General features: G+C 35.2%; 1 protein-coding gene across 10 annotated transcripts in view; it reads left to right on the forward strand.

Moving 5' to 3' along the window:
* The window catches only part of prkceb (protein kinase C, epsilon b), a 99,357-nt gene extending 88,715 nt beyond the window's left edge, over positions 1 to 10,642 (forward strand). For 6 of the 10 annotated variants that reach the window (XM_083539939.1, XM_083539941.1, XM_083539936.1 and 3 more), the window contains 4 exons: positions 1,230 to 1,368; positions 2,529 to 2,717; positions 4,174 to 4,320; positions 5,759 to 10,642. In XM_083539939.1, the coding sequence (XP_083396065.1) occupies positions 1,230 to 1,368; positions 2,529 to 2,717; positions 4,174 to 4,320; positions 5,759 to 5,905 (622 nt within the window). In that variant the 3' untranslated portion in view covers positions 5,906 to 10,642. The remainder of the gene's footprint in view (positions 1 to 1,229; positions 1,369 to 2,528; positions 2,718 to 4,173; positions 4,321 to 5,758) is intronic. The other 4 variants (XR_014533270.1, XR_014533271.1, XR_014533272.1 and 1 more) reach the window with 1 other exon arrangement.
* Positions 10,643 to 11,165: the final 523 nt, after the last annotated feature.

Consider the following 11,165-nt stretch of genomic DNA (forward strand, 5'->3'; position numbering starts at 1 on the left):
TTTTACTTTTAATCTGTTGTTCTTTTCTCTTCTGCAAAATGTATTTAAAAACTCACACATACACTGCATTCATCATCAAGGGATTTCACTAATAGAAATATACTTGCAATTATTGAATGATTTAGTTAATTACAAGATTAAATATCATTAGGAAGGCTTGTATATATGTATTGATGCCTATAAATACAATATATGGCACACTACATACGACACTACAAGTCAGTTTAGTTTAAGCTGCTAATTACATAGATTACAACATACAAACAATTTTAAAATCATCAGTCATAATAAAAGTAATGACAGGAACAATATTATATATATATATATATATATATATATATATATATATATAAATATATATATATATATATATATATATATATATATATATATATATATATATATCATAATATATATATCATAATATATATATATATATATATATATATATATATATATATATATATATATATATATATATATATATATATATATATATATATATCTCACAGGACCATAGGATTTGTCTGTGCTTTTTAAACATGCCTTTTTACATTTAGTCCCTATTTGAAGTTATAATAAGCTCCACTCTTCTGGGAAAATGTACCACCAGACTTTGAAGAGTGCTTGTGTAGATTTGTGCTCAATCAGCTACATGGATGTTAGTAAAGTCAGTTACTGATATAGGTGATGCAGAGGCAGTGTGTTGTGCAGTCAGTGTACCAATTCATCCCAAAGGTGTTCAGTAGGGTTAAGGTCAGACCTCTTCACATTCTTGAGCAGGCTACTCAAGATCTTCCACTCCATCCCATGTAAAGCATATCTTGAGGAAGCTCACTTTGTGTCCAATTGCATTGTCATGCTGCAACAGCGTTGGGTATTGTTGTTCAATTGAAATCGATATGTAATGCTACCACCTCCTATTTTGTGCCTCCAACTATGTGGTAACAGTTTGGGTAGAACCACATATAGCTGGAAAAGTCTGGTGTCACAGTACTTTTGTTCATATAGTGTGTGTTGTGTGTTAATTATGGTTCAGTTTCCATATTTGATTTGAATAAACCTTTTAACAAAAAAGTGTTTCTTGTTATGTACTAATTAATCTGTAGACAGTAACCAAACAGTCTACATATTGCACTAGACCCAGATATTTGGGAGTATGAAGCACAGGAACATTTTGCTTTTGTGTAACATCTGACTGTGCGTTCTTGCTTTCTTTGTGCATACAGAGACCTCAAACTGGATAACATCCTGTTGGATGCTGAGGGCCACTGCAAGCTTGCCGATTTTGGCATGTGCAAGGAGGGCATTCTGGATGGCATCACCACCACCACATTCTGCGGTACACCCGACTACATCGCACCTGAGGTAGAACATTCCAGGAATTTCTGCTTGGTTTTGAATAAGATTTCAGCTAATTTGACTTTTAAAGGGAAGGGCTTGCAAAACTCTTTTTAATGAATTTAATGTCATGTAATATGCAGTAACCTTTATAATACTGTATATATGAAATAAAGAAAGAAGATTAATCTGATGTTACAAGACAAAAATGATTTAACTATAAACTGAAAAAGAAAATTAATATATATTTAATGTAATATAATTGATCACGTTGTTGCATTTTTTCAAATTCTCGAATGAAAAAAATGCTGTAAAAAAAAAAAAAAATTATATATATATATATAGATATAGATGAATATAATTATTTTACTAACCTTAATGTCCACCAGCCGGAGCACTACTTTTGCGTTTTTATGCCCTGGTAAGAAATTAGCAAACACTACCATCACAACGCAAAAATCAAAAAACACTGTACAAATACTATAAGGAATACGTCTTCTCACAACGATGACTTTGCGCAAAAGAAAGAGGTGTTGCTCTCGGTCCCACAATACATGCCTGCCAGGTGTTTTCTTCTTCTCCCTCTGTTTTCTGCGTTCGGAGTCAAATCTGAATAGCACCCGCTGATTTTGAAAGTTTTCTTGAATATAGTTTGATTTTATTTCAGATTTTTTATTTTGGGTTTAAGGTTAAAGGTTAAAGGAGGAAGAGACCCTACCTATTCGACCCTACCAAAATCGGGCTTTCGTAGGTTGAGGGCTAACTCTCTTTCTCTCTCTCTCTCTCTCTCTCTCTCTCTCTCTCTCTCTCTCTCTCTCTCTCTCTCTCTCTCTCTCTATATATATATATATATATATATATATATATATATATATATATATATATATATATATATATATATATATATATATATATATAGTGACAATTACTAGTACCAGTAACATATTTCCAAGTGGTCGTCCTATGACAGCATGTGACATCTTACATAATATGCCTATGGCACTGTAATATCGGTCTTATGATACAAGTAATGTAATACAGAAATAATATTTATCACTGGAATGTTTCAATGAAATCTTTGTGCTACAGCCATTAAATAATTATAACTTCCTTCCTCCTGACTTTTCAGGTTTATTTTAACTTTTTTGGTGTGACACGTTTTTTCTTGTTCTGTCTTTCACACACAGATCCTGCAGGAGCTGGAGTACGGCCCATCAGTGGACTGGTGGGCCCTGGGTGTGCTCATGTACGAGATGATGGCAGGCCAGCCACCATTTGAAGCTGATAATGAGGATGACCTTTTTGAGTCCATCCTCCATGATGACGTGCTGTATCCAGTGTGGCTGAGCAAAGAGGCAGTTAGCATCCTCAAAGCGGTGAGCTATGAATGCTGCTGTCGTTAATGCTGTTAAACTTTACTTCCATTCCTTTTTTTGCTTTACCAATTGTTCAGTTCTTTATCGTTTGTATTGAGTTCTGTAATCTGACTGGTCAGATGGCAGTGATACAATTTATATGACAGCAGCATGGCTCAGATAGGGTCACAGGGTCTTCGAAATATGCTCTTCAAATATGTTATTGTTTCTGTGGTATGTTGGATGGTTGACTTAATTAAATGTTTATAATAAACAGGTCAATTTTCTAATTTTAATGTATACTCATTAATATGGTGCTGAGACAATACATTACATTACATACATTACAGTAATGCAAGAAGTCTCAGTTGTCAGTGCCTGGGAATAAGCAATAAGTCCAAATGACTTTTCACTTTCTGATTTCTTGGGAACACCAGTTTTTTTGGTCATTCTTCGTTTGTTTTTTTCACCATCAAGAAATAGAGAAAGTAGAGTCATAATAAAGCAATGCAATAGAGATCATACACATTTAGACCATGTATTTTGGAATGCACTGTTATAGGAAAATAATGACCTTTAGGGTAGTAGCAGCCATCCCCTTACTGTCAGGTAATTTTTTTCTCCTGTGTATATATATTCTCTTTTATATATTATTCTCACAGGATCCCTTACCTATTTTTCCACTAAACGATTATTAGTTAATTGGGGATTAGTTTGGTGTTTACTTGAAGGAAAGTGAAGGGTAAAGAGAGAAAAACGTGTAAGTGAGTGTGGGAGAGGGTTGAGTGATGTGACACTTGTGGGAAAACAACAGAATGTGTTTTCTCGGTGGGTTTCGCTTGTGTAATCTTTGAGAGCGGATTTTGGGAGGAAGACAGTTCAATGTAGCGTTGCCTGCTGGCAATGATCAGTGTGTGTGTGTGTGTGTGTGTGTGTGCGTGTGTGTGTGCGTGTGTGTGGCTGCCTGGGAGTTAATGCGTGACCTCTACTCGTCTCTCATATTTGTTTGTGTGTTAGTATATATGTGTGTGGGTGTATGTGTTTGTTTGTGGTTTTTTGTTTGCTTAATGTGTGTGTGTGTGTGTGTGTGTGTGTGTGTGTGTGTGTGTGTGTATGTGTGTGTGTGTATATGCCTTTGTCTATTGCTTTTTCCATTATATATCCTAGATTTCCTTTGGCCGTCCCTATCTATTGATGTGTGGGAATGGCTGAGTGTTTGTCTTGGACTCATCCATGTCACACTGTGATTTGTCTCCCTGGCACTTTTTGGTCCCATGACCCATGGTCTTCCTTTCTTAGGACAGCAGCACCAAATTTCTGAAAGTGTGACCTATATGTCAACGCAGAGTATGGCTCTTAAGAGTTACGCTACAGAAGTGGCCTATAGGGCAGATGCAATATATCTCTGTTTTCCTGTGGATCCTGATAGGGTCTCTTCCTCCTTTACTAACCTTCTTTCTTTTTTTTTCTCATCTAGTTCATGACGAAGAGCCCCAATAAACGGCTTGGCTGTGTGGTGTCACAGGGCCTGGAGGAAGCCATTAAAGTGCATCCGTTCTTTAAAGAGATTGACTGGGCAATGCTGGAACAGAGGAAAATTAAGCCACCTTTCAAACCCCGAATTGTGAGTATCTTGGGTAACTGTTGCATTGTCCAGCTTGTGAACCATATAGATTGACCTTTTTTTAAAAATGCATATAAAAGAATTTTGTTTGCAACATGACACTGGCTGCTCATAGAGTGTGAGGAATGCATGTTGAAGTGTGTGAAGTGGCCTTGTCTGCCAGCTCAACTTTCAATTCAGTGCCCCAATGAACAGTGAGTCAAGAAAAGGTGGATTGCACCGTACAGATGGACGAAAGAAAATATTTAGAGACATATGCAACTACCACACAGAATGTATGAAAACCAAGGATCTGAACTCCTTTTCTTAACTTTTTTTGACATTTTCATGTATTTTCTAAAAAGCTGACATCACCATGTTATAGTGTTGCTCAGCATGCATCTAGCAGATACTCAGCTTGGTCTAAACCAAATAGGACAGAGATAAATACGATAAAGTGAACTTCAATGAAGTTTTTACTTAAGTACAAGTAATGTTTCCAGTCTAAAATTCCACCCAACTAAAAGTAAAAAGTATCTCATTTAAAAGTTACTTTTAAATTTAAGTAAAATTTTCAGAATTACTTTTTTTTAGCATTGTAGGACAAGGAGATATTAATTTTAGTTTAATTTTTAAATTTAGAGTTTTTAATCAAAGAAACACCCTTACAACTGAATGTTGCAATAACAAAATAAATGAGATATATATAAAAGTACCACAGCCCCTGAGTCTAATGTAAGTTATTCACTTTCAGAGGAAAAATAAAATCTCCTGATACAATGTCATTTATAATAATGAAAAAAATCGCAAACGCAGATTCAGAATTCAGTGAGCGCACGCATTGAACAACTTTTGATTAAACAGTATTTAGCTTTTAGCTGGGTCTGCATCCCCGACATCTGTCTCGCCCGTCTCCTTCTTTCTTTCTTGTTAGATTAGCGCGTTTGTTCTCCGCCCATCAATCAATCAGTGCAGTGGTTTATGGGGCGCAGTTTTTTTTCTTCTTGCATTATTCTTATTTTTTTACTCAGTAACAGACATGATTTGAAATGTAGTTAAGTACTTTAAACAAAACATAGGTAAAAGTAAAATTATTATTATTTTTTTATTTTTAAAAATACTTAAAAGCGGGAAAACCCGCTTAATAACAGTAAAGTGAGGAAATGTTATTTGTTACTTTTTAAGTCTGGAAAAATACATCGGTGTAGACTTTTGCCTAGTAATGCACTTTTATTTTACCTTGATTGTGTTAAAATGGCCATAGTACCAAAGAGGCTGAAAATACCCTATATTTCAAACTGTTTTAATGTTTTCCACAAAGAAGTGGACATGTTGCATAAGATTTTTATTTAGAGTGCTTTCCATAAAATCCTTAAAATTCTATTTTTTGGCTAGACTCCCAGCTCTGATCTGGTGGTAAACTCTGACCTTTGAGTTTTATTTTTGCTCCACCCTACAGAAAACCAAGCGGGACGTCAATAACTTCGACCAAGACTTCACACGTGAAGAGCCTGTACTTACTCCCGTAGACGATGCCATCATCAAACAGATCAATCAAGACGAGTTTAAAGGCTTCTCCTACTTTGGTGAGGAGTGCCTGTCCTAGGATTTAACAATTGAATCTCCTGCAATTTCTTCATCTGCTACAAAGTGGTGTTGTTCACCTTTATGAACTAAATGAAGACCATCTACAGTGTGGGTTTACATGTCTATATAAAAGCTGCTCATGCAGCTTTTTTTCTTGAGTTACAGATTCTATAGGATTTTTATTTTGAAATTTTAAAGAACATAGAGTCTTTCAGCAAAAAAAAAAGTCTATACAATCATACACACACACACACACACACACACACACACACACACACACACACACACACACACACACACACACACACACACACACACACACACACTCATGTGCAAACACACAGTAATGGAAATGTATGCCTGAAACAGAAACCCTGTTCAGAGTCAACATTATAAAGAAGCCTAAGTACTTCACTCCAACAATGATTATAATATTAACTTTCATTATTATTATATTATCAGCTGGGCGGATTTATGGAGGAGTACCCTACATTTATTTGAAGCTTTAAAGGTTCACAAGCAGCTTGTCCTAGTTTCTTCTGGAATCAGTTGTTATTAGATATGTGGATGTAGTGTTAGACCTCAGATACCAGTTGAGAATCTGCACTAGCCTTGTATACAGTGGGGTCCAAAAGTATAGAATCCACATTAAAAGTTGGGGATTTTCTCCAACATTATTAATAAACCAGAAATAACCAAAATTTTAAATGTAAATGCAAATGTATAATATTGATCATTTTATCTCAAGGTCAGATTTTCATCATGTCTAATCTCTTCGATTGAAGTGTGTGTGCAGGCTACACTCCAGTGGATTCAACTTTTTGCCCAAGAATTATTATAATAGTTTAATACAACTGAACACCACTTTTGGACCCCATTGTTGGGGTATGATGGGGGAAAGTGTCTAACATGTCAACAATATTTAACAAAAAAACATATTTTTACTGCAGCTATTCACATGACATGACCAACTTATTCCACAAATTAGTTAAACCTACCAGTGCTATACGGAATTGAATAAGCTAAACTGGTGTATGGTGTTAGGTTAGTATTTGGTAGAGCAGAGGCACTGGCTACCAAATAATAAACATTCCTATATGAATCACTGGGGCCAATAATAGGGGAGGAATATATTTTGGCCAACCAATGCATTATAAGATTTGTGACCAGGCAATCAGATCGTCAGAGCCTAAAAGTCATGGAAGTAGCGAAGTACACTCATCACAAAAAACACGGTGGATACTCACAGAAAACACAAAAAAACATGATGCACCAGGTTTGGAGGAGTAAAAGACAAAAAATACCAAATGTACAGAGAGTTTAAGAAAGGAAAGCATCACGGCATTGGGCTGATTCTTTTTTCTCATAGTTCCAACAAAAATGATTAAAGGGAAGATGAATGGAGCCATGTACTGGAAAGAATCTTTTGCCATTCACAAGGATATGTGACGATCCAAAACATACTTCATAGGAGACTCGCAATGGCTCGGTCTTTCACCAGATTTAAACTTGATAGAAAAAATATTTATTAAAGAAATTGATGATAGAGTTTTCAGAGTTTAATCACTGTCTGTGGAGAAGAACGGGCCAAATCCCAGAGATCTTTCTTCATACAGAACTCCTTCTCCAGCTTTAAAGAAAAGTCTTCTCCTCCAGTTTTTAAATACATTTCAGTTTCCTGTTTTAAAGCTCAATCATTTTTTCTGTTTCGTTCCTCTTTATTGCAGGCAAAAAATCCTTTATTTTAAACTGTCTTAAAGCTTTGCACTGTAAGGGAGGAGAAGTGGACATTTTGCAAAAAATATTTTTCAATTAGAGTGCTTTCTATAAAATCCATAAAATATGAATGTTTGGCTAGATTCCAAGCTCTGACCTGGTGGACCAACAGAATCCAAATGATAAAAAGGATGATGAATGAAGCCATATAGTGGGAAGAATCTTTCGCCATTCACAAGGAGACTCTTAATGGCCCGGACCTTCACCAGATTTAAACCCAATAGAAATATGTTGAAGGAAGGGTTTTCAAGGTTTAATGACTGTGTGAAGTAAAATGGACCAAATCCCACTTTATTGCACATGACTTTTTAAAAATTCTTAGCTATGTCGTTTTATTCCATTAATACGCATGTGTGGTCTAAATTTCCTGTGAATAGCTGCATTGGAAACAAGATTAATAAAACGTGTTGAATGCTTTTTTCCAAATATGTGTATATATAGGTCTATATAATATACACGCACACTACATGCACTACATCAGAGCCAGTATGCAGACTTCTGGTCCTGGTACTAATGGAATCAAGTGTTGGATCTGAGGCTGTACTTGACTTCATCTGCAAAGTAGCGCCTTCCTTTCTCTATTTGATCACCAAAACCAAATGTAGGCAAACGTAGCTTGGTGTAGCTACAAGGTGTAGCTTGTTTAGTTTGTGTTAAATTCAGGGGGATAAATCCGAAAGAATCCAGAAAAATCTGGCAGTGTATATTTGATTGGCTGGTAGGAGAATTTCTGAGCCTCCTTTCTGATCATCTTGTGGTTACACTTAGAAGCTTTGACTTTGCCATTCAAAGTGTTATTTTTTTTTGGGGCGGGGGGGGGGGGGGGTTGTGCGAGTGATCTTGAGAGGACAAGTGCCTCATGAGAGTATTGAGTGTATTAAATGTATTTATTTTTTTTATTATTATTATTACTGGGCTGTCTTATTGTAAGTTGAATAAATTTTCTTCATTGAACCAAGGCTCAGGATTGTGAATGAGAAATCAGTACCTATTCATGTCCGTCTATGAAACATGTCCTGTATATAAAATCTGAAGCCTAAATAATGGCCTTACCTGTTGCATGGTCATGAAAACAACAATATAATTACTAGAATATGAGTATGAGTAAGTTACTGTCCATGTGCAATAAACTGTTAATGGGTGTCTCATCTGCAAATGGCAATTAGAGTTTTCTCTTCTTTCCTCCCCCTCTTTTTCTCTGTACTTTCTTTCAGTTTTAGATAAATAGGTAATATCCTAATTATTCTTTATTGGAGTCTTTTTTTTAGCTGACCAGTGCAAAAGGCAATTTTTTTGTGCTAGTTCAAGGGAACCAAGACCAACATCAGTGTATTTGCTCATTTACATGGGTGTAAGACAACTTTGCACTCAGCTGCTATACTTTGGTGATAAATGAATGCATCTGTTATAAGATGGGTTTAGTGGAGCAGTTGGATGTGTGACATAAATCTTGTGACAGTGATATTTTTAAACGTGCATTGGTTGAAAATTGCTTTTTTTCTCAGCAAAGGCTCAAACAAAAGCTTAGAAACAGTAAGTTTTGTCTTTTTAAAAACTTTTTTTTACTATGCATTGTATAAGTTGTCCTCACTTTAGTCTAAACATAATTCATTACCAACTATTACCCACATACAACTCAAATAAGAACAAATTAGCTATTTATTTGGTAGCTGTAAAAATTGGACAGTTTGGCAAAGTTGCACCAGAAACAAAAATATACTGTATTATAGAGTGAAACAAAACCATATTCTTTTTAAACATAAAACCAGTCGTTCTTTTCCAAATCCAATTGTACTGCTTCCATAGAGATGAGGAATTATGGCTAATAAAAAGCTATATTTCTGTCAGCCAGTCTAGTATTTCATGAATTAATTATTCTTTAATTAGTCATTAAAAATGTTTATTTTTCTGGGCACATACTGTACTTGTGAAGCAAAGTAAATGATGGATGATTTGATAGAATGTTGCTTAACAACTTATCTTGGCAATGTATTCCACACCCCATATTACACTGCACACCTATTATGCTACTCACACCAGGTTACTATTATGGATGAATAATAAGTCACATAACATCAGAATAATATTTAATCAAAAAGATTATATACAAAATTATTCAAGACTTATAGTAAAAGTTGTGTAATTAGGAGAGTTAGCAATGTTTGCATAAGTTTGCATAAGTGCATTTTGGGAGATTGAAGTGTTGAGCCATATATTTAAGCTTGCGCCACGAGATTGCGCTTGTGCCAGAGATTGTAGGCGTTACTTACCTACCAGCTTTTCTAACTTTTTTCCAAATACGTTATTTACATATTTCTTGTGAATTCTGAAAGACTCCAAGACTTGCTGTAACTAAAGTCTCTTTTTTTGACACCTCATAAAATTGCATATGGTTCATCGATGGGCTGTGTGGCGGATTTGTGTGTCTTTGCGTTGTTTTGCTGCTGCTTTCACTGCACTACTGCAAAATAGTCCTCTAGACTTCCTGCCAACTCTGCCTAGGGTGTTACATGTTTATAAAATGTTATAATTAATGTTTTATATATACAGATGACTCTAAATAGTAATCACGTTTGGGCGTGATAGTCATGTACACATTAACAAGTACAAACAAAAATAGCAAACTAAGCCTAGCTACATGTCTAGAAGAAGTACCTTTTGGGAAAGCGTAAATCTATCTCTGTCTGACTGTATATTCTTAGATGTACAGAGGTACAGTGCAAATTTAATGTAAGTTATGTGTATTATATCAGTGTAAGTATCATACATGTGTATGTAAGCATTTTCTTTCGTTGTATTGTGTTGTGAAACTGTACAGTGTGTCACATAATTTTTTTTTTAAGTATTTTCCCCTTTTGGTCTTTTATCATTGCCATGTTTATTGTACGTGTTTTACTGTGCCAAATGTACTGTACTCAAAAGATGTGAATGTGGATTGTATGTTTTGGAGCCTATTAAATAAGATGGTCTTACAACTATAGTTACTGTTCAGCTTGTAAAGATAAGTGGCGTTTAATACTGATATAAAGTATTTCTCACATCGAAAAGAAACCTAAAATTGGTACCTAGATCAATACACTGAAGTATGTTTAGTTAGATATGCATATAAATTAATATAAATTCCAAAATAATATTGGAAAACTTGATTTTTTCCAGCCGTATATGGCTTACGACAAATTTGAAGGCACACAATTGTAATGCGCCAATATTAAACCTTCCCTTCTCTTGAACTAGAAGATCCAAACCTGTTAAAGCGAAACAATGCCCCTGTTGAATCCTATTGAACGCTATTGGAATGACTTGGAACGCTGACATCAGTACCTGACTTTACTAACGTCCTTGTGGCTGAATGAGCACATTACAAAATCCACTGGAAAATCTTCTCAGAAGAGTGGAATGATTAGATTAATAGATGTTCAGAAATCTCATAGGAATCTTATGGTGAGGTGTCCACATTCTTTTGTATATATAGTATAGATCTTTTTACTGTAGCAAGGTGGTCA

Source organism: Silurus aristotelis, assembly GCF_946808225.1.
Source record: "Silurus aristotelis genome assembly, chromosome: 4".
NCBI classification, from domain to species: Eukaryota; Metazoa; Chordata; class Actinopteri; order Siluriformes; family Siluridae; genus Silurus; species Silurus aristotelis.